Below are 24,558 nucleotides of genomic sequence, written 5' to 3'. Positions count from 1 at the left end.
CTCATAAAGGGGCAATTGTGTGAATATTAGTACATTATATAACACTTCAAAAATAAAGAGACAAAATTGCCTGGATTTAAGTTGCGTGTACAATGCTATGCACAAAAAAAGAAGAACAAATCAACCTGGGAACTGGCTCTGAATATCAACCCAGAACACATTTCTGTAAATCCCATGGATAATAATTTCACTCAGAATATATTTAGCTAATGACCTGCATTATGTCTTATTGTGTTTTGGCATCCTCTCAACATCCATTACCTGCTCCAACAAATCCCAAGAATGCGAGGATAAGAAGTGGTGATCCACTTGCAAAAATTCCAAAAGCAAATGTGAAGAGAGGAGAGAGGAGGACAGTAGCCCAGAAGAGAAAGTTTAGAAGTGTCCAAGGTCTTCTAGGAGGTTTAAACTGTTGGCCAGGAAAAATGCCTTCTTGATTATACATCTCTTGTAAAGCATCCTGGAAGGAAAATTTAAAAAAAATTATTCAAGAAATAAATGCAGCAAAAAAACAAAAACCCAGCACCATGAGCTTCTTCTGCCATATACCCAGCTGCTTACTATCATTTTCTTCACAATTCAGAGAAGACCTAGCCCCAAAGATCTTCTCAGAACTAATTCCCACCTGTATATTTGTGGCTGCTCACTGGCTCTTCCTTTCTGTGAAAATAATCATACAGAAGCCCAAATAATCTAATCAGAATTGCAGAGGTGGCTCCATTTGGAGCCTGTGGAAGACCAAGCACAAGCCAACCACCAGGGTTGAAAAGTTCCTATAAAATGAAGATACTGAGGCTAATTTTGCACTCAAAAGCTTAAACACTGAAGCCACAGCCTTGGCAACAAAAAGCCCAGGATGAGTTCTTGGAAAAAAGTGTAGTGCTGAGAATCATCAACTAAATTATATCTTACCTTTAAAACAAGGATTGATAAGCTGCACAGCAGTAACAAAAATGGTTATTTAACCAGCTGTTGTTTTTGCCTTTGTTTCTAAGAAACAACAAGATCAAGGCATTCCCTCTAAGTAATAATCCTTTTGGGGGAACATACTTTTTGTTCAAAATGAGCACTTTAGAGATTCCAGTTACAGTAGATTCTCTTCATCCACTGAGGTCAGTTTGTGCAAAGAGACTCAAACAACGTTTGACTGTTTGACTCCAGAGCTGAATAGAAGTACAGCCAACATAAGCAAGAAATATCACATCCTCCACTACAACTAGAGCATTTCAAAGAACAGAACCAAGTGAAATAGCATGCTGTAGGCTGTGGCTGTTTAATTTTATAATACACAAAGAAGAGAGGCACAGACAAGAAAGCAAAACGAAAAAAGTGCATCAACATCCATTTACCAAACCAGGACATTTCATTAGGGATGATCACATATGAGCGCGTCCTCATATCAGCTGGCTTTTCAATACAACACATTTACCGTAGAGGTCAGGGGGAGGGGCAAGACAACTCGTTTTGTTTGTAAACAACCCCACCCTCCCAAAATTTATTTTAGATCCTAAATACTCAAAACACATAAGTTTAAAAGAACAAAATGAAACCATGGAAGGAGACCTCTAAGAACCTTATGAACAATTTGGTGTCTGTCTACAGATTAAGTGTAGCTTTGGAAATGCTGCAGTACAGGTCACACCAAAACAGAAGAAAGCTAGGAGTGCCAGGGTTTCTGTGCTCCTCTACTTTCCCAACACAAGCAGCACAAAAAAAAAAAAATCAAAAAAAAAATCAAGATTTGCATTTCAAAACAGAGAAACTGAAGTATACCAGTCCAATCTGTATAAGGGCTGGGCAACACTACATACAGTTCTCTCCCCCTCTCTGCAGCTATTAAGTCTGCAGACAAGAAATTTACCAGCTAGGAAAAAGAGTTGAGAAAAAACGTAGGAGCATATGGTCTATACACTGCTTCTAAGCTCCGACAGCAAATCAAGGAAACTATGTACATCTTTTCCAATGTGGCAGCAGAGCTCTGAGGGAGGCAAGTGATGAAAGGCAATGTAGTGATGATTCTCAACCAGGGTGCTGTGGCACCCCGGGGTGCTGCCAGATCCTTGAAGGGTGTCAGGAGGTAGAAGGAAATAAGTAAGGTAGCAGATAAGCACAGGCTCAGGTTTGTTCCTGCCTGGTGGATCCCCCACTCCCACTGCCCAGCCCCTCTGTAAGGAGGTAAGCACTAAAATATATAAATCAGTTTTTGAAATTGGGTGCCACTCAATTCATAAAAGTTATGGAGGGGGTCTCAGGCCCAAAAGACTGAGAACCCCTGCAATATAAGATAGGAGACCAAAGAGCTGCAAAACAGTTGTGCTCCCCACCCTCACTCCAGAAGGATTGGTTATCTCTAATCTAGAATTATCCTGCATCTATATTTGTGAATGGGACCCAGCAGCTGAAGCACAAAACAAAAAGAGAGCAGATTAAGCATCCTCTTCCCCCTAAGGGGTGCGGGGGAGGGGGAGAGGATGACTCCATAAGTCTTTGCAGAATCCCATAGCACTTCCTTTCACTTGAAACCTACGAAGTAGCCACTATTCTGAGGTCAAGGAGGAAGAAATGAGGCTCTTTTCAGAGCCTGCCAGCAGTGCTCCTGACATCAGGATGAGGGGTAGCTGCCAAGTTATACATAGTATTCCCATTTCCGCTTTCCTTCTGGGGGTCAAGTGTGCACCACTCAGCTTTGACATACAGCGCCTTAAAATACTACTTTGCAAAAGTTCTGAAAGAAAGAAAATCCATTTACCTTTTCTTGATAAAGTTTATGAAGCCAGTTTGCAGCTGCCTTTTCATCTTGAGGGATATCTTCAAGAGGAAATCTCCTGGTTTATTAAAGAGATTTAAGAAAAGGAGTCTTAAAAGAAAACCTAGATATCTATCTTAGTGTAGAGCTGTTCAGGCAAAATGTTGCCATTCAATACACAGCACAAACTGAAATTGGAGTTTGTCTAAATATAGATAAGAATTGCATGTTAAAATTTCAGTCTCTACCTTAAAATTCATGTTCCTAAAGAGAAAGAAAGTACTTGTACATTTTGCTATCAATTTCAGGGCACCTCAGTGAAACAAATATTACACACACTTACCCTACCCATAGTTGAATCCCAGTAAACTCTAGGGCTGCTTGCAGATGTGAAAACAAATAAACCGCGCTTTACCGCAAAAAGTAGAGCATAACGTGAACCCAGCTCCACTGTGTCTGTATAGATTGGGTGCTTCAGCATGGCTTTTTGATGCTTTTATCTAATAGCTGATTCAATCAGGTATTAGCTAAAAGGACCAAAAAAGCCCTGCTAAAGTGCCAGATCTATACAGACATTGGGCGTGTTGGGTCCAACTAATGTGCTGTCTCTTCTGGGCATGCACTGGGCTCTGTGCAGGAACATGTTGAGTTTTAAATAAAGTGCCATTTTTATTTTTTTGTTTGTTTGTTTTTAAACATAAACTGACCCCATACTTTCAGGTTTAATTTTAGGAAAACACACTTTTCCCTTCCTGAATATAAGTCAGCAGATACAAATCTAGACCATGAACCACGACTGTCCTTACAAAAGCCTACAAAAGGCTCAAATACCAAATAAAAGATCCAAAGAGTTAAATGCACTAAAATACCAAGATAAAACCTACGCAGAAAAGAGCAGCTTTTTATTGCACACACAAAGTTACCTGAAGTACATGACTCAAGACTCTTGGGGCCTGGTTATTGCTCAACCCTGCATATAAGTGTGACTTCTATGGTTCTTTTGGAAGTAAAAAGGTTGGAAAGCAGAACCACATAATATTAATGACTTGAAATGAAAAACTATCTCCTTTTAGCTTAAAACAATTCAAAAAGTGATACAAAACATTTCCTCTCTTCATCCCTTCCCTTTGGCTTCTGGCAAAAATCCAGATTTCCTTCCACTCTTCTGCCCTCCCAATCATGCTGCTTTGTATTAGTCACCAGGCCCAAAATATACCCCATTCTAGCACCATCCTGCTTGTTTTACAATGTATACACATGTTCTGGGACTATTTGCTATTGATTTGCAGGCCAAAAAAACCTGAACTGCACCAAGTTTGGTAGGCTCACAGCAAGCTATCAAATTCTGGGTACAGACAGGGTTAGCTCATTAAATATTTCTGAACAGTACCCTCAGCCCAACCTGAAATAACAGTATTTTAGGGTTCTCATTCAATGAGTGAACAGCCAGTCCCAGTCTTGTAAACCACACAATTCAGCCTGTTAGCAGCTTTCACCATTCCTTTAAGCTCTAAGAGTGAACTTCATTACATTCTTTAAAACAAACGGTGCATCTTTAACACCATCCTGCACATCTGTAGAACTAAGTAGAGGCTGCAGTTACCCCCTCACTTTACCCCAGATAAATATTTCATGGGTAGCAGGATACTATCTGACAATCTACGCAACAGAGCAACAAGAGTTAAGAACCCACCTTTTTTTGAAACTCTAGACCAGTGGGAACTAACCTTTTTGGCAGGCATGCCACACTCTCCGTAAGTGTCACACCAAACCCCTTTCCATGCCCAAACTGCTGCTCTGCTCACTGCTCCCTGCCTGCTTTGCTCTCTGCCCACTCCGCTGCTCTGCTTTCTGCTTCCTGCCCTATCTGCTGCTGTCTGGCCTGGCCCCTCCCTGATCTGCTGCATGCCACACACAGAGGCTGTCCATGCTACTTGTGGCACATGTGCTGCAGGTTGGCCACCCCTGCTCTAGACCACAAGATCAGCTGAGACATCACCTGGCCCCTAATGTTCTATAAGAAAGCCAAACTGAATAATACATTTGGGTCATATTAACTAAGGCCTATGCCTTTGCTGCAGCAGGAGTAAGGAAACTGAACAGGCCGTTCTGAGAAGGAGCACTGCTTTGGGAGTGAATCAACTGGTATTGGTCAGACACCAAGTTCTGCAAATGGATGTTTTGCAAGGCTCAGTTGGCAAACTCAAAACTACAGATGACTGAATCCTGGCAATTTATGTAGCACCTTCTGGAGGGATAAAAGTTAGAGAGTCTGTGCCCCTTCGAGTGAGCAGAAAAGGCACTGATGAAGGAAGACAAGAAAGATGGCTTGCCCATGACCAGGTCAGCTATTTATACACACATCAAACGTAAAAAAAAGAAAAAAGAAAAAAATGGATGTTTTCCCGGAATGCCACAAATCATAGATGAGCAGCCTTCCTAAATCAATTACTAAATGCTGTTTAGTTTTCTATCCTGAGTGGGGTTGGGGAGGGAAGGGAGAGGTTGCACAGTTAAAAACTAAACTTTTATTGGAAAAAAATCTTTTCCAAAGCCACCATTGTTCTCAAATCATCACTAGATGGTGCTCCCAAAGAGAACACTTTGGTAATTTCCATGGATCCAATTCCATGGACTAAGTTACAAACCAATGAAGACCTGCAAAGTTTGCAAATAGGTGCATCACACCTATGTAGATGGAACAGCACACTCTGTACTAAGAGCATGAGCGCATCTGTCTTGTTTTCATTAACCTAAGCCATGTCTGTTGGCACGTCATTCTTTTTTAGTTACTGGATGGAAGCATGTAGTCTATGACCAGATTCATATCAGCTAAACTCTACCTATCAGTGCTTACCAAACTAAGTGTGACAAATGTGAAGAATGAGATTTTCAAATTCTCTAGTTATAAGAATAGGATCTGAAAAATCTTCTGAAGTTGTTCCTGAATGTAACTATGCTCCTATCCATCCTCAACTCTGGGCTCTGAACAGATGTACAGAAAATTCAGAGAAAAGAATAATTTTTTGTACAAGTTACCTAAGTACCTGGGAATAGGACTGGAATGAAAGATCCTCCACAGCTATGGCTTTAAGCATTTGACCCACCTCTTGGATAATAACTCTATAGTTAGCAAAACTGCTGCAGCTAAATCAGTGTTGAAGGTACAAGTGAGAGTTCCCCATGAAGTCCTCTCCATCACTATTAGATACAACACAGCTATTTTTAGCAAAAAGAAAAAATAAGCTATGCCAATGATTTGCTGGCTACAAAAGACTCAAGGGATGTTTAGAAAGGAAAAAAAATGGTGCTTCAGGTTTTGTAGCAGCAGGCTCTCTAACAGAGCATTTCCTAAAGTAGAAGCAGCATTACCTGGGAAGCCCAGAGGGCTGGCTGTGGGGGGAAAATGGACAACATAGACAGACCTTTCAGTCACTCTCACAAGTCTTAGCTTTTTTTCTTTTCTTTTTCTTTCATAAAAAAAATCCAGTTATAGTCCCAGGTTAGAAAGTTGAAGGCAATAGCTGAGAGACCCCTTCTGAGTTAGCAGAAGGCCTGAAAAAATAAGTGAAGTATGAACTGCCTCTTATCATTTCAGCAGCTGCTAATGAAAAGCTTATGATTATGTTATACAAATGTCACTGCTTTATTGCTAATAAAAACCAGTGAGAGAGGAAACAAGCAATATTTTCTTACATAAAATATAGCCCAGAATATAATATTCCCCTTGTTTTTGAAAGACAGAATGAAGGAAAAAGTTTTTTCCCCAGAGTTATGGCTCCCCAGAACAAGTACAGAGCCTAATCTTCAACTCACTCACCCTCCCCTGTCCCACTGAACTAAAGCTGAAACCCAGGAGCTAGTCTAATTAAAGTGCACTCAGCATCTCATGTTGTCAGCACCCCACCTCAAAAAGGCAGCGGGGGCAATTTAACTAAAGCAAGTTCAACGAGCTTTAGTTAAAGTGCCTGCACTGCCATTTTGAAGTGTGGAAACACTGTCCTGAATACACATGATGGCGAGGCTGCTGGAGTGTGCTAATTTTGAGTCTGCTCCAATGCGTTCTAATTAGAATGTGTTGGAGCAAGTGTTGGGCACATGTGAATTTGAAAAGAACTGGACAGTCTCCAAGGCTGTGAAACAGGAGGAGAGAGACCAGGAACACAAAGATCATTAAAAACGAAAGAGAATCGTTAACACATGTGGAATAAAAAACAATGAGCCATAAAGTCAAAGCAATGAGCCATTAAGTCAACTAACTCCCTCTGCCTAAATAGTGATGTACTGTGAAGCAGATATCAAAGCAGGGTGCTTCTATCCTGATCAGAAAATCAGGGAAAATCATCTTCCCTGCTTAATACACACACCCCGACTGGAAGAGGAGGAGGTGTGGAGGGGAGGGTTGATTTGAGGGAAAAGGGTGCAAGAAAATACAGTCTTCTGAAGTTCTACACAATTCACAAGATATGTTCTGCTAAGTGGAAACGGTTTTTCGATAGGAGGAGATGCCCTCACTTTTTAAAAGATGGCAAGTACTGGTTTAAAGGACTGTTCATGCCCTCTCTTGAAAGTTCCATTGTGATGAAAGTCTAGGCCATCACCAACGTTGTAGGTGATGGGCAAGACCTAGGATCTTTAAAAGAGGGAACAGTTTGAAGCACAGGACATGGTAAGCTCCTTGGGACATGCAACGGAACCTGAAGGACAGTGCTGGGGTGATGATGAAAAGTAACATTTCCCTACCAGACGTGGAAACATTTTAGTATCCAGAACACAAGCCCCTTGGGTCTTGCACCAGTCAATCCATGCTCACCTCACACACATATCTGCTTCGTATTTTTTTCCATAAAGGATTCCCAGTAAAGAGGGGTTCTTGTTTCCTCGGAAGTTTAGTGTTACATCATACACTGCTGAAACTGTTGCAAGAAAAAAGAATACAGTCATTATCTTAGTCTTCCATGCATCCAGCTTGCCCATGTTCAAACTTTAAATAAAAACAAACTGAAGCAAACACTGCTTTAATGATGTCAGTTAGCCAAATACTGCCGATAGTTTAATCCATAAGGTGTAACCAACCAGACTGCTACTTAATTTATCCTATTTTGCAAATGCTTCACAAGAGTATAGCAAGAGTTTGATGCATGTTCATATATTGGTACTTTAAAAGGTGTAAAATATTAATTTGTGCAAATTAAAACTAGAACAGTCATGCATTTTAAAGATTGCTCATCAAGGAGTCAAGTGCTTCAAAGTAATATTAATGAAGTCAAATTGCTGTAATGAGTCTGTATTTTCACTAAATATGAGTATATTGAATCATCAGGTACTACACTTGATCTGAGCCTGCAAGAGGCCAAGAAGCAAGTACTGTTAAGATCAAAGGAAAGCTAGCCCATACCTGTTCCCCTGAGACACTGGACTGCAGTGGTGAAACCTTTGGTTCTCGGTAACAGATGATATTTGAGTTTAGGCAACCCCTTGGATGCAGCTACCTCCATGCTGATACGATGCTTGGTCTCTGTAAAACGAGTTCCTTCACAATACAAGAGAAACTAGCACACAAAACAAGAGGAAAAACAAGAGCATCTCATGATCACAAACAGAAATTAAAGTGGCTGTGCAACAGAACAAGGCAGAGGATATGGTACTTTTATGGAGCACGCACACTTTTTCTTTATTTGTTCTATAAGCATCAAGCATCAAAACCACTTTATAACTCTTCACTAGCATAATTGAATATAAAAGATAGCTGGTGAGAGAACTGAACCAGCAGTCTGCTGAGCAGCTTCATTTTCAGGACACAAATAGTTAAAGCAGGGGCAGGCAATTATTTTGGGTGGAGGGCCGCTTACTGAGTTTTGGCAAGTCATCAAGGGCCACATGACAGGCAGTCAGGACCAGATAAATATTAATTTTCTAAATTTTTTAGGGGCCCCGTGGGCTGGATAGAATGGCCTGGTGGGCCACATTTTGCCCACCCCTGAGTTAAAGCCTGGTCTCAAAGAATGCAAGGCTACAAATGCAAACATTCACAGAATTTAAATGTAGGGCACATTTTTGGATCTCAGTTCCTCCCCCCCCCTTTAATCAAACAAGTATATACACACAGACTTACATTTAACATGCATACAAATATCCATTTTGATTCCAGCTCATTCACTGCTTCCTCTAAAAGCTATAGGAGGATTCAAAACTGGATGAAGGTAACTTCAACCCTTCAGTAACATAACTGTGGCCAGAGGCTATATGCCACACAGGCTACACCAGCATGAGTTGCATGGCCCTGGGATCTGCACCAGTGTGAGGTCATGGGTTCCCAGGTCACACCCCTAACACACCACTGCACCATACTGTGGGCTCCACTGGTGTCAGGGGTGGCACCACTCTGCCCCCTGGGGCAAGGGCAGGAGCAGATAGTGAAAGCTCATTTAGGGGGAGGGCCTAGGCTAGGGACAGAAGTTGCACACACTGATTTTAGTGATCAGAAACTGGTTTAAACCTGTAACAGAACAGAAGGTCAGTGCACATAAACCAGTTTCAAAAAGTTTGAAACTGTTTTAAGATAAGCCTAGTTGAATGTAGCATCAGACATAACTGATTTGGGTCGAATCAGGTTATGAAACTTCTGTCCCAGACCCCTTCCTGGTTCAGGTTAAATCAGAACCCCCCAGCATCCCAGCATGCTTTCCAGGCCTGGCCTGACTCCAGCAAAGCAGGGTGGGGTGGGGAGGGGAAGAGAGGCAGGGACTGCCCCCCCAGGCAAACCCTGGCTGGAATCTGGGGCCAGGGAGTGGGGGTTAAACCCCCTTTCCCCGGTTAACCCCCCTTCCCCCAGTACAGAGCTGCTTAGCTAAACATACTGAAAGTTACTGCAAGCTGTGACAGTGGACTACAAATCCCAGAGGCACCTAGGAGCAGGAAGAGGAAGTTATAAGTGACCCTGCAGAGTCTTGATGTGGTGATGCTGGACTGCAAATCCCAGAGACCTCAAGGGCAGCAGGAAGAGGAAATGCCAGAGAGCCATACTCTAGGAACTCCCCCCACGGTCTGGTGTCCATCCTGTCGTCGTCCCCCCCAGCTTCTGGCCTGAGCCACTGCAGGTTGCATTTCCTGAATAAAAGGTAAATGTGTGTCCAGTTGTTTCTCAGTTTCATCTTTGCATCTTAGACTTAGACCTGCAAAGACCGAATCAATTCAACCTCCAGCTTTTTGATTGTCTGTACTTAGCTCTAGGGACTGTAGCTGCAGCAGTTGGAAAAATAAGAGGCCAGTGGTGGTCCACAGGGGTGCATATGCACCCCGTCAGGCCACATTCCCTGTTTAGCTGGGTCAGGGGCCAGGTGGGTGCACCGGTGGCCCCCCTGCGAGTGCCGGCCAGGGAGCGGGGCCACCAGCAAAAGTGGCCGTGCCACTTCTGGAAGCGCGATCGGCTGCCAAGGGACCCCTCCCCATCCGGTCAGTGAGATCAGCCGCTGGGGGACTCCCCTCCCCAGTCACTGCCTACTGTCAGGGTGGGGCACATGTCCCCACGACTCAAGAGGCACCAGTGGCCCATGTAAGAGGCAGCACTACAAAAGGTAGGTAGGAGTCATGGGGCTGTACGTTAACCCTTCACAGGCTCTGTGCAGCCCCCAGGCTGCCAGTTGGACATCCCCGTTCTAATATACCTGCAAGCAACACATGATTTCCAAGAAATTCTGCTTTCTGCAACAAAAATGTAAACACACTGCAGATTTATCTGCGCAGATGAGAAGCAATTTTAGCCCAGGTGCTGCAAAAGCTTTGAAATATTGGTACCAAATTTAAGATCTCACAGGTCCTAAGAGGTTACTGTTGTAACTGATTATAGTTTAAAGAGAAAGACAGGAAAAAAATCCTGAAAAGTTTAAGCCAGAAACTGGCTAATAATGTAAGTCAGAAAGGAAAATCCAAACTAACATACCCATTGCAAAGGAAATGTATTAGACACGAAGGACCAATATCGTATTCCACCTAGGTGGAATTGGGTGCCTAAGAGTGCTCTTATTCCATGTTGCTCAAGTCCCTGAAAAAAAAAAATTGAACATGCCTACTTCCATGTCTCACAAATCACAACAAGTGGGGAGCAGGAACAGGATCTATCCATTTCTGCATTAAATGCTTCTCAGGGACTTGGGGTCAGGAACTTGGGAAGACACTAAGGTGACTGACAGATGGTACAAGATCTGGCCCTAATTATCATCTACATTAAATCTGTCTGCACTCCAGGTCCCTACTAACAAAGCGCAAAACTTCTATTGCTTGTTTTATAATAGCACAATGTAGGACAGACAACTCTGCAGTTCCCCAACCACCATACCACATTCTCTCCTACTAGAGAGGAGGCAAGAAGCAAAGAAAATCTAAAACTGGACAACAATGGATATGTGTTCTGAACTCCACAGGGGAGAACTCTGTGGATCCCTGGTCTTCTTGATGCCCGGACCCTATCTTTCTCTCATCTTCCTGTTAGCTCAGTAATAGTACCTCATTCCAAAGTGTGCAGGCACACAAGTTTCTTCAGCGTAAAAACACTATAATGACCTCTCTCTTTTGGAAGTTACTAGTCAAATGTACAGAAGAGAGAAACATCAAAATGAAACATGACTGTACAATCTTTGTATGACCTCCTTGCGTATATTCATTATGAAAGTGTTGCCCCAAAATCACAGAAGGTTTCCAGTGGCAGAACCAGGAACAGATGAACTCAGCTTTCTTGAATCTCCATTCAGTACTGTATACATCAGGTAACATCCTTTCCTATTTAAAGTATCTGTCCTTTGCAGAAAATGAAAGAGGTCCCAAACTAATACTATCTGACTATATAATTAAAGACTATAATGCATACACAAATTGATCCATAGAAGGTTGTACAAACAGCTTTAAACTTGACATTTCCAGGGTTTACATCAGTAAATAACCAATTTTGATCATCCAATTTAATGATTTAAAGTCACCAAGCAGGAAACTTTGATTTAAATGAATTTTAATCTTGTTTCTCATTTATACTTCTAACTTATTTTCTGAAAAGGGTTGATTCTCAGTGGTACAAGCATTAAAACATGTTGGTTTGCAACTAGATATAGCCTTGTCACAATATTTGATGGTATTTTTTGCTAATGCAGAGGATACGCCACATCCAGCCCATACACATTTATTTAAGCTATTAAGTAGCTTAAAACCCAAAAACTTAAAATATAAGAATCTATCATGATCGTAACTGAGAAACCTATTTCTGATTTACTAGATGCTGAATATCTTACTATAGTTTTGTCCAGGTGATTTTGAATGAAAATTCAAAGCTATTTAAATGTGCAAAAATATTTAATTTTTTTCATTAAAGAAAATTTCTAATAAGTTCTGGATACCAAAGAAAAACAGAGTTATGTTTTACATTCAAAACTAAATGCTTTATTAAAAAGTATTATCCATAATTAATCAATTGTTTGTTATTGCTGTACTCTTCAAGATTTTAGAACTAATGTATCTCATCCTCATGTATCTAGTTTTTATTTCTAGATTGAAAGAGGAAAAAACAAGTTTTCTAATCCCATTCTATTTAAACTTTAAATGAAGTAATAATTGATCAGAACCATCTGAATCAAGTAAAGTACAGCAAATCTCTCTCTGCACCTGCGAAAGAGGTTAATATTGCCAAAAGTGTCACAACCCAAAGTTTTGATTTTTTGTTTGTGTGTGCTTCGGCACTGCTAAATTATTTTCCCGCTAAATTGCAGCTTCTTTGCATGGTGGAGTTTTCTGCTGCAGAAGAGAACCCCGGTGCAACGGAGAATTTCCTGCCAATTTGTAGCTTTCTTTGCATGGTGCATTTCTTTTTGCATCTAAGAAATGCTCGGTGCAAAGAGTTCCCGCCATTTGTATTCACACGTGGCGGCTAGCAATTGGCTTGCTAGCCGTATAAAGAGCTTGGGTGGTTTCCGCCCAAGTTGGAGAGAAATCGGAGTGAGAGAGAAACCTTCGCCTTGCGTGAAGATCTCTTAAGCGCTGTGGATCCTTACGGACCCAACGCATTTCTTAAAAGGCAATAGAGGCCTGAACAGCCTCTAGCCTCTCCCCGTCGCCAACAGATTCCTAGACGTATCCCTTCCTGTATGAGAAACTATCGAACCCACAGAGATTCAACAACTCCGGGGAAAAGAACGAATTTGTCGTAGTTCTCTAACGAGGATTTAAGCGGACCTGTGCCTGGAAACTGCCCAGCCTACACCACGACCATCTTTGGTGTAAGTAAACAATCTTTAAATCAACCACTATGTGTCCGTGACTAATTCTAGCTCGCCCCCGGTCCTCTCCGACCCCGCGTGCCCGGGCTGCTGGCCACAGCCCGCGTGTGCAAAGACGGGCCCGGATCGCCCCCGGCCCACACAAAAAGTTGCTTGAGAAGTTCATACAACTCTGGCTCCATATTTTTATGAACAGTTTTACCAGTTCAATGGTTTGGTTCTTTTTAAAGTTTTGGCGAAAGCACTCTATCCAAATTCGCTGATGACACAAAACTATGGGGCGAAGTAAACACACAGATGGGAAGAAACCGAATCCAGGCAGACCTGGACAGCTTAGAGAAGCGGGCAGGGAACAATAGGATGCAGTTCAACAAGGACAAGTGCAAGGTGCTGCACCTAGGAAGAGGGAATCCCCAGCACACCTACAGCCTGGGGGATGACCTTCTTAGCAGCACAGAGGCGGAAAGAGCTCTCAGAGTTGTTGTTAACTCTAAGATGAATATGAGTTGTCAATGTGATGAAGTAATTAGCAGAGCTAACCACAGTTTGTCATGCGTTAGTAGGTGCATCACGAACAGGTCCAGGAAGGTGATGCTTCCCCTCTACGCAGCATTGGTCAGGCCACAGCTGGAGGACTGCATCCAGTTTTGGGCACCACAATTCAAGAGGGATGTGGACAACCTTGAGAGGGTCCAGAGGAGGGCCACTCATATGGTTAGAGGCCTGCAGGGAAGGCCCTATGAGGAAAGACTGGGGGACATGGACCTTTTCAGCCTCTGCAAGAGAAGACTGAGGGGAGACCTTGTGGCAGTATACAAACTCACCAGGTGAGGGCAGCAGGAAATAGGAGATGCTCTGATTACCAGGGCACCCCTTGGAATAACCAGGAACAATGGCCACAAGCTGATAGGAGAGCAGATTTAGGTTGGACATCAGAAATAACTTTTTCGTGGTTAGGGTTGCCAGAATCTGGCTCTCCCACATCTTGGGGGTCTTCAAGAAGAGACTGGACAAGCACCTGGCTGGGGTTACATGAGCCCAGAACCTTTTCCTGCCATGGGCAGGGGGTTGGACTTGATGATCCATTGAGGTCCCTTCTGACCCTAGCATCTATGAATCTGCGTCTTATTTTTTCAATTTAAAATTAACTGATAATTAGATTCTAGTAAGTTTAAACTGTCATATTTTCAAATTAAAATACAAATAGGTACATTTAAAAATAAATTAAAAACTCATTTAAACTTTTTTTTGTATTTAAATATCTATTTTTATCCATCCTTCTTTTAAATGTTTGACTTTTCAACCTGAGCCTTAGCACTGCATCATGTGTAACCATGGTGATCCCAAAGACACCAACCAGGTAGAAACCAGGACCATTGGTTATGCAGCACAGAGCTGTATCACTTGAGTTAATGTAGTAATCAGTAGCAACAATGCCCTGTTCTCCTCTCTGCAGGCTATCTATTAGACAAGAACAGATTTTAGACCTTCCCAGAGGTTTATGCAACTATTTCTAGACAGCAGAAAAACACTGGGGGAAAAGGAACTGTGGCTGTTATACAGTATACAACTCAAGGAGAGTATGATCTAGTGGTTACAGAGAGGACATAGCCAAGGACACAGATTTTATACATTTGTTTTGAATGACAGTGCAGCTAAGTGGATGACATTTGTCATAGTAGAAATTTAATCAAAATTGAAAAATCTTCCAGAAGTGACCCTTTGTTGCTCCATTTGTGAAGTGAGTGATACATTCCTATATCTTCGGAGACTCTGGTCACTAGCAAGTTATGAAGCTTACATATTTAAAAAGGTAAACAGAAGAGCTCATTGTTTCCTTGTGCCTCCCAAAGAAGAGTATTGTTCCCAAATACAAGGAAGAACAGCTAACTGCTGTTGTTGAGCCCCCATCTCTAGACCTCTAGCGCAATGTTCTACCACAGGCTTGGTATGAACCTGATGTAGTTTTAAAGGCAGCTGGAATCTTGCTAAATATTTTTCCAGATTTCCTCAAAATCCTGCACAATTTTACAGATCAAAGATAATGCATCAAAGCAAAAACTTCCCATTGCAATCTACAGCCTCTCTCATTCATTTCATGCTTGCTTGTTGCTACATTGAAAACATGTACCCCTGGCCTTAAAAAAAAAAAAGTCTCTGTATTATTCTTGCATACAACACACACCTTTTTTTCTCCAAAAATCAACTGCTGGAAATTGGGATAAGTGTTATAAGTGAGGAAACACAGTAAAGCAGTTTCTGTATCTTAAGCTTCTGTGTACCACTACAGATGCTCCACAGGGATCAGCCCAATGTGCAATTTTATTCAGGGCACATGAATAAATCCATGAATTTTATTCATGGATTTGGACTTGAAATTAAGTCCAAATCCATGAGTCAGTCCAGAACCATAAGGGGCCCTACAACTGGCAAACATCCTCCACCCCCACCAGAGGCTTCAGATATTTCCAAAGTCTTTTGACAGGCATCCTACGTGCTGGCCCAAGCCCAGAGGCTTGGGGTTCAGATGCCCCCAAGTTTTGCCTGCCCTCAGCCATATGACTGCAGGAGCAAGCTAGGTAGGCCTTCATGCTATAAGTGTAAGTCACAGGAAAGGGTGTGCATCTTCACTCTTAAGTCTCAGGTTGACACACAGCAGAAGCCCAGGATTCATTGTTCCACGCTCAGAATAGGATGCGCTATATGAAGGATCATACACTTACCCACATGTATTCAGGATAGTCAGACAAACGTTTTAGTCCCTCAATAACTGTATCTCTGTCTTCTTCCCATTTTCTTTTGCAGAAAACTATTTCAAGGAAGTACCATGTCCAGCCAATCAGGGGAACGTATAACAGTTCTCTCTTAGCAAGAACTTTGGAACTCTGTAAGAAACGCCCCCCAAAGATAACACTTGATTATTTATGTATTAGACTCAAATAAAAGCACTACCTTGAGATTTTCAAAAGTACTCGGCATTAGGTCTGATTCAGTACCTGAAGAAAATGGAACTGCTTCTTAAAATCACCCCATGAAGAAAAATATGCAAGAGTTCAAAACCAATTTATACACGTGGTGGTTAAAGGACATTTCACAGAATTACTCACCCCTAACACTCCAAAGCGTTCAGTCATAGTCCAGCCACACAAGAAGTCTATTTCAAAGTTGTGATTCAAGATGATGATGACATGCTCTTTTCCAAATGTATCCACTGTGGCCTGGTCTGAGAATAAAGTACATTCGGTGCCTGACCACCATTCCAGCAACATTACTAACTCTGAAGGGGACAAGAAAGACGTTACAGTACATGTCAGGTGTTGTGATGTACCTCAAGATTTACTATTCTTTCTCTGCTGTGATCTCATGCCAAGTGCCCTGGATCATAATATTTATTAACTTTTTAATTCAGCCCAATGAATTATAGGTAAATAGATTAAATATGATCCTAGATGGACGTACACTAAATTACAAGCATGTATATTTATACCATCACCTTTACACAGAATTTGGGCCACAGGATAACTACTTTATTGATAAATGATCTGGAACCAGCTCCCAAGGGAAGTGGTGCTGGCTCTCCTACCTTAGGAGTCTTTAAAAGGAGGCTTGATAACTACCTAGCTGGGGTCATATGAGCTTAAACTTACTAGGGGTCATATAAGCCCTGTATTCATTCCTGCCCAGGGCAGGGGGTCAGACTTGATGATCTGCTAAGGTCCCCTCCGACCCTACATCTATGAATCTATGATAATGAACACAAATTTAAAACAATTAATTTAGCCAATGAATATTACTGCTCTGCATAAAAGCCCATTGGATCTCACTAAAAATTCCAACCAAACAAGTATTTATTTGCAAAGGCAGCCAGATATGTATCCTTATAGGGCTGGACACTGAACAAATTTCCCTTCTATCCCTTTCTAGACATTACTTTTATTATATTTCTTGTACTTAATTAAACTCTACTCTTAAAAATTTTCCCATTATTTAAAACAAAAAAGGGGAAAAAGAGAGAGACTGAACCTGTGCTCTCTGCTAATGAGCAGAAGAAAAAAAAAATCTACAGAGCCAGATGTGGAGAATCTGATACAACATCACTCCCCACAATTTACTCTGAAATATTGGTGGCATTTTTTCCAGAGATCTTTTGTTACAAAGTTCAGTTTGAGAAATGGGGCAGGAAGCAGGCTGTCCTTTACAAGTGCATAGATACAAAATGTGAGTACATCAGGGGGTGCGCCATTGATGCTACAACCAGCCTAATCTACTAAGGTTTTGCTTGCTCTTTATAACGATCCATTACATATTTTGCACACTTTATTCAGAAAGCTGCCACCATGCCTGTGCACGAATATTTTGCTTTAACAAAAGCTTCTTGCCACCCCGAGTGCTGATTCAGAGGGGGCACCAAATGGCCACCTCTGTGCTGCTGCTGCTGCCACTGGTGCTGGGGGAGCTTACTCCAATGCAACCGCCATGGCCTGCATGAAGAGGGAGGCATTCCACCCCCCAGCCACCAACCCCCTCACCAGCCCACCTGCACCAAAAGTTACAAGTTATATCTACCTCTTGCTCTAAAGCAGTAAGGTCTCAAACATCACAGGCTGCCTGCCCCTTTTAATGCGTTTTATTGCTGTGCCTGACCCTCAGGGTTCAGCGTTATGGATAATCAGAGAGTAACGCTGCATCACTGCTCCCACTAACCTCTTCAGCCACCTAAGAATTATTATAAAACTGTTCTTCATTTTGTTTTTCTTTCTCCCTTTCCTTCCATGTATACTTGCCATTTCCCTTGGTCTGTTATCCCACTACTTCTTTCCACATATTCTCCAAAAGTCTGTCACAAAACCCAAAAGGCGCAAATATCTCAACTTGAGAAATACTGGCCCAGAACACAGAGGATATTAATTTCACGACACTAAGGGTGGCTGTAGACATGCTGGGAGGCTGCTCCAATGCACTTTAATTGCAGCGTGTCGGAGCAGACTCGATTAATCGAGTGTGCTAACTGGCGCACTCCACCCAGCCACAGCATCTTGTGTACCAGCATCCCCGCACTTCAAAATGGCAGCGGGGGTGCTTGAACTAAAGCTCATTTAATGAGCTTTGAATAACATTAAATGAGCTTTAGTTCAAGTACCCCCACCGCGATTTTGAAGCGCAGGGATGCTGATACATGAGACGCAGAGGCGTTTTAATAAGAGCGGCTCTCAGAGACACTCTAATTAAAGTCACCACCCCCCACAAGCATGTGTAAAAATGCCCTGAGATTTTAAGAGATTATTTTTTTACAACAGGGGTAAGCTAAACCTATTGCAGTATTAAAAAGCATGAGTCACTTGAAGAGAGTTGACATGGGAAAGTTGGAATACAGATTGCCCCTTGTGAATTAAATGTGTCATGAAGTGTTTTCTTGGTATAGGGAGTCTTAACGGACACCTTCAGTACCACTTGCCAACCTGATGGGGATTTTCACAGAGGTACCACACTTATAATTATAGTAAGGAGACTCTAGCCTCCTGAAATTATGTATGTTTGTGAATGATTCCCATCACAATTAATCTTCCAAAATGACAAATACCACAGCTAGCAAGATCTGGTAAAAAGAAAAAAGAAAAAACTGTTACATCAGTGACAAAAACCCACCAAAATAAGAAAAAGAAATAAAATTTCAGCTGACCCTTTTCCAAATTCACTGCAAAAGCAACCAAGAGTTAGGACAGTGATGGACTTAACTCTAAGCAATGGTTGTACTCTGAAAATGATTCTGTACATGTGATGCTATGGTCTTATGTACTTATTGCCTCAGTAATAATGCAAGTTGTTCTTTTCTCAAATAAAAGTAGTTTTTCTCCTAGACACTGACCTAGCAAAGTAAAAATGGGACTTTGGAGCCAACAGCTGGGCTCTTCCTGCTTCATCACCATTGCCAGTTATCTGGAACCGCCTGAACTATATCATATCTCATATGTGATAGTTTCTTTGATGACCTGTCTCATCCACATGGCATACTACTCACTATGGACAAATATAACAACACTAAGTACAGATCAAAAGACCAAAAGAAGAGTTATAAGAAAGTAAAAAGGTGTGTGGGTGGGACGGCTTTGTTAACATTGCTTAAAAAGAAAACAACATTGGCTTTGAGACGAAATCATGCATGAAAAATAAGAGCCTTAGGCTCTAGACAGACAACCTGTTTACACCAGTGTACCTTAAATTGATTCTGTACACCCACATAAATTTCACTGGGATCTGGAATGGATAGCTATGCAGCCACCCTGGGGGGGATACACTTGGAAGGCTGCTATAACAGGCTCTTGCCAATATGTGGTAAGTGTACAGGCACTTGTCTGTTTGCCTTAGGCAAATGGCTACCCAACAGGAAAGGTTCAAACAGATGATGGTGCACCAGAGTAATTTACAACAGTTACAGAAAGCAACCTGATTCTTTTCTGAGTAATTCTATTCTGGACAGGGAAACATTACTCCAGTATTAGTCTTTGCACAGTCTGTCTGCTCCTCTTTTATATCAATATAAAGGTCAATTATAACAAAGCAAACGTTGCAACTGTCCGGGGCTTAAATAGTATACTACTCAGTGACCACAACTAAGGATCTAGAATGAAATTCTAGCTATAACTCCACTACCAAAATGCTTTACTACAATATTCTTTATTTATATAGTCAACAACACTTGCACTGCTACATTTATAAGATTATAGTTTCTTTCATTACATAAATCACAATTAAAGCAAACATTCTGTCAAGCTTTTCACTACAGGCCATTAGCACTGGGCAGACTGAGATAACATTGACATTATAAACTTTGTTATTCATTGCTTAAATTTCTCACTCATTTTAATTCAAGTAGGCTACAAACTAAGATGCAAGATGTTATCACCTTTATTCAGCCGCTGTGTGTCTTTTTGAGCAATAATAGCATATGGTCTATAGATTCAATAGAGATTTTTTTTTAAAAAAAGTAATCTGCTTCTGTGTTAGACAATGGATAATTCTCTATGCACCATATTACATTGCACAAAACAAGAACCTGAACAGATAAAACTGCCATGAGTCACAAGTCAGCTGTATTCCCAGCAAAGTCAGTCAGATAACTTGTATGAATACAAGTTTGGAGGCCTGATCTCTGGCATATTAAAAAGGGACACAGTGAAATATAAAACAAAACAAAACAAAAAGCCCTGAGGCAATTCTGAAATATCCTCCTCTGAACATTAAAATATTTTTCCCCTAACAATTTGCTTCCCCCAACACACACATACACAAACCTCCCTTTGATTTGGTTTTCCTTTTAAATCTTAGGAAAGAGGATGACAAAGGGAAGACACCAAGAGGTACAGGAATGACAAGTAAGTGACTTTCAGATTAGCTGCTGAGTTGTATATGCAGATTTTAGATCCTTCAGGATATTTTTATTTATAATATTTTGAGTGCATGGTTTTTAAATGGCTGATGAAGTAGGTGCCTAGAGATGAATCTAGGAGCCTACAGTTAGACACTCATTTTGGAAGCACTGTCCCACATCAAACAGCCTGAGTGAGTGAAGAGACCTTGGATGCAGGAGCAGGGATCAATAAAGTAGTCTAAAATTTTAAAAAGGGAGTTTAAGGGATGGTTCTGAAGGAGGAGAGCAAAGTAGCACCATTCACAAAGGGAAAAAGCAGAGGAAGACTGTATCCTTTAATGATGCATTAACATAGATTACGACTGAAATACAAGAGGTAATTTCCCACAAGACAGTACAACAGAGGCTGTGAACAGCTTGATTTAGTTGTCCCTTTAAATAACAGTCACAAGAACACGACTATTTTCTAATATTTCATAATGCTGCTCCCAATTTACAAAATCCCTTTATCACTTTCTCTCTCTCTCTAATCCCCAACAGTGAATACTCACGGCTCCAAAGCGAGTAGGAGAGACGACAGTTTACTCTGCGATAAAACTGCTTGTTTATTGGCCAGAGGACTAGCGTGCATAGCTGGATGAAGTTAATGATCAATCCGCTCACAACAAAGACGAACCCAATGAGGAGATGAACTATAAACTGGGTCTTCAGAAATGCAATTAAGCCCATGATAACCACTTAGTAGCGCTTGCAGGGTCCTTCACTCAGAATAACAGTCCTGAAAGAGAGGGGGAAACAAGAAAAAGAAAAATCTAGTTGAGACTAAAATGATGAGACTGGAAAAAAAGAATGCTAGACTCATTTCTCAATTTAGATACTAGCAGTAGCACCAGCAAGACAACTATTAACATATTTTAAGTTTCCATGCAGATTTCATTCAGGCCTCTTTTTGCAGTGGGGTAATTGTTACGTGGCCTACGGTAGCCACCATTTCTGAGCCTCAGAAAGGATATTATTAATGTCCTGTAGCTGCTCAGGAAATGCTATTCTGTTTTGCTGATGATCACTTATACAAAAAAATAAACTCCATTCAGGAAACAGGCTGCACTATTAACATCCCTAACATTGCTTATTTCTTATCTGTGAGCTGGAATAGTAGCTGTCAACAAATAAGGTGGGGATCTGTGCAAGTGTAGATTCACAGATGCCTCCCTAGCCTGCCCTCAATCTTTTCCTCTGCAGCAGCCTATTCAGAACCACAAAAATCATCCCTTGCTGCCAAAGGCAGATATAAATATTCAAAGCAAGGCCTCCATGTTTTCTCAGGTGCTCTGGCCCAGACACAGAATGGGTCTTCCATACTGCAGCAAATTTCACTCTGGAAAAACAATGCTGAACACACTGAAAGCAGACTAAGTCAAACAGACTAGGTCTATCAGACTAAGCATGGAAAGGGAATGCTTGCTGAGTAATCAAGCGCAGGGCACTGATCTAGATGACCTTGAGGTCCTTTCCAAACCCATGACTACTCTCTGATTCCTAAATTCAGGCAGTTCATTTCTCCTTTTCTCATTTTTCCCAAAAGGTAAAAGTGTTACCATGATTTTATCATATTGTGTAAGGTTTGCTAGAAAGATCAATTCTGCAGACAATTACACTCAGAAAGTCACTTGTGTTTGAGGTTAGGGGCAGAAGTTACACATAACCTGGGTTAAGTGATTAGAAACTGGTTTAAAACCTGTAACAGAACAGAAGCTCAATGCACATGAACCAGTTTCAAAATGGCTGAAACTGATTTAAGATGAACCTGGTTGAATGTAGTTATCAGATTGAACTGATTTGGGTCAAATTGGTTTATGAAACTTCTGCCCCAGACCCCTTCCTGGTTTAAGTTAAATCACAGTCCTCTAGCATCCCAGCATTTTGCAGCCCTGGGCTGGGATGTCTGCTCCAGAGAGCAGGGCTGGTCCCACCCCACTGTTCCCAAGCTGGGGCAGTGTGGGCTGGCTGACAAGGGGATTGGGGGGGGAGGGGGGGGGCAAGCCCAGCTGGGAATGCAGCCCAGTGGGCAGGGGTGAGGACTGCCTCCCTCTTAGCTAACCCCAGCTGGGGTCTGGGGCCAGGGAATGGGGTTAAACATCCCTTCCCCTGCTCAAACTTACTCCTGGCCCCCAGGAGGAAGTGATAAGCAACCCTGTAGAGTCCTGCAGCTATAAGTCTGGACAGCAAATCCCAGAGACCTCAGGGGCAGCAGGAAGAGGAAGTGAACATAGTTAGAGAGCTGTGCTCTAGCACCCCCAGCTTCTGGCCTCAGCCACTGCAGACATGTGGATGCATTTCCTGAGTCAAAGGTAGATGTCTATTCACTTCTGTTTCAATTTAATTTGTGCAATTTAGACTAACCTGCAAAGACTGAACTGATTCAGCCTCAGGTTTTCTGACTGTTTGTACTTAGCCTGAATATTTGGACAACTGAAGCCTCGATTATTAAAAGTAATGTACACTTCCAAGATGTAAGGAGGCAGGTTAGAAGATCTGGTGCAGTGGTTGTCAGCCTTTTTAGATGCAAGGTATCCCTGGACAGACTCAAGGCTCATGCTTGGAAAATGCAAGCTCTTAGTTTTCATTCACATTTTTACTATGGAAAAATAGTCGAGCAATTCTTTTGTCACAAAGAACTCACAGAGGCCCCAACTGGTCAGAATGTTTTGACACCATGGATTCCTATTTGAAATCTCTAGGTTTATCTTGTGAATCATATTTGCATGTCCAACAGTGCTAACATTAAACAACACCTTTCAGCACCCTTGAAAGGATCCAAGGCTGCTCAGGGTGCAACAATACCCTGGTTGAGAATAATTGCTCTATTAAGTTCCCAATGATCCAAATGTATGTGCAAATTCTAAGAACTGGAATATCTTCATTTATGTTTTCCTTATATTATTTTAAATATTATATCACATCAATTTGAATGTTGAAGCATTATTAATAAGGAATGCTGGTTTTCCTATTAAATGCAAATTATTGCAGTTCCTACCAATTAAGAGCCCTAGATTTTGTCTTGTGTTTTACTGTACAAATGAGCTAAATGGTTTTAATTCTTTACCCATATGGACATTTTAAAAACATAATACAGAACACAGACAAGCATGGCAACCTGACTGCTACTACTATAACACTTTTATATAGTGAGTATTACTGTGCTATCACTCTATGCTAAATAAAAGGAAACTGAACTAACAGCTTTAAGAATAAACATCTTGTTTGTCCCTGGCTATAAGACAAGGTTGAATTCTTAAATAGAGAATATAATTTCATTTTATGTGCTTTTCTTTCTTAGCAATAATTCTCAGAATCTGTTTAAAGAACAATGTAAATTTTAAAAGTATCAGGTTTCTAGGATACTGTAGCCTGCCACAGTCCAAATGTCGCAATATGCTTTACATGTACTGTATCTTCATCTCATCTGCTGAGCTGTGGCATTCAGATACTAATCCCCTATGAACAAATGGATTCACGTCTTTCCACTGAAAATCCTTCAAATTTAGTTTACTAAATTTAGTTTAGTTTAATTACTGCTGCTCAGATGCACATCTCCATTTCCAAGATTATAGCAAAAATCAGCCCATTTATCTGCTCTCTTTCAAAGAACAGTACAAAAACACATGCACAAAATCTAATTTTTTCCTCTGCAGAATCACTTCTAGAGTTTCTATCTGTATTTCATAAAGGCATATGGAGTCAGCTTTGCTGATGAGCGTGTCTAACATATTAATACATTAATATTAATACATATGTATTAATACAGTATTAATACAGTAATAATTGCTTTTCAACATCCAATATGACTCCCTTTGGCCATGCGGTTTAAGATGAAAAACATGCACAAACTGCTATTAACAAGTGGAAATGCAAAGTAATATCTGCCAGAAAGTTTTACCAGCTAAAAAGGGGTTAAGTTTTATGCTTCCTCTGCTTTGCACCAAAACTCAAATGCCATAGCAATTATTAGTCCAATGAGAATCTGAAATATTATAGACAAATGCTAATGCCAGACAAATGGCTGCTGGGAGTCTTGGCCAATGTGGAACATGGGTGGTTCAGCTGCAGGCAGAAAGAAAGATTTCAAGACTTTGTTCAGAGTCCCTACCACTCTGCTGGGGTTCACTATGCCCCTGTGC

At 41.3% G+C, this 24,558-nt stretch overlaps 1 protein-coding gene across 6 annotated transcripts in view; it reads right to left on the bottom strand.

The window, feature by feature from the left end:
* The window catches only part of AGPAT3 (1-acylglycerol-3-phosphate O-acyltransferase 3), a 149,167-nt gene that overhangs the window by 8,033 nt on the left and 116,576 nt on the right, over positions 1-24,558 (bottom strand). For all 6 annotated transcript variants that reach the window (XM_059720771.1, XM_059720775.1, XM_059720776.1 and 3 more), the window contains 7 exons: positions 20,929-21,155; positions 16,116-16,285; positions 15,732-15,893; positions 8,145-8,298; positions 7,560-7,662; positions 2,750-2,825; positions 262-460 (listed from right to left, as the gene is read on the bottom strand). In XM_059720771.1, coding sequence (XP_059576754.1) covers positions 262-460; positions 2,750-2,825; positions 7,560-7,662; positions 8,145-8,298; positions 15,732-15,893; positions 16,116-16,285; positions 20,929-21,106 — 1,042 coding nt within the window. In that variant the 5' untranslated portion in view covers positions 21,107-21,155. The remainder of the gene's footprint in view (positions 1-261; positions 461-2,749; positions 2,826-7,559; positions 7,663-8,144; positions 8,299-15,731; positions 15,894-16,115; positions 16,286-20,928; positions 21,156-24,558) is intronic.

This window comes from Alligator mississippiensis, chromosome 1, assembly GCF_030867095.1.
Source record: "Alligator mississippiensis isolate rAllMis1 chromosome 1, rAllMis1, whole genome shotgun sequence".
Taxonomy (NCBI): domain Eukaryota; kingdom Metazoa; phylum Chordata; order Crocodylia; family Alligatoridae; genus Alligator; species Alligator mississippiensis.
Note: the sequence above shows the minus strand (reverse complement) of the source record. Positions and strands in the feature narration are given on the sequence as shown.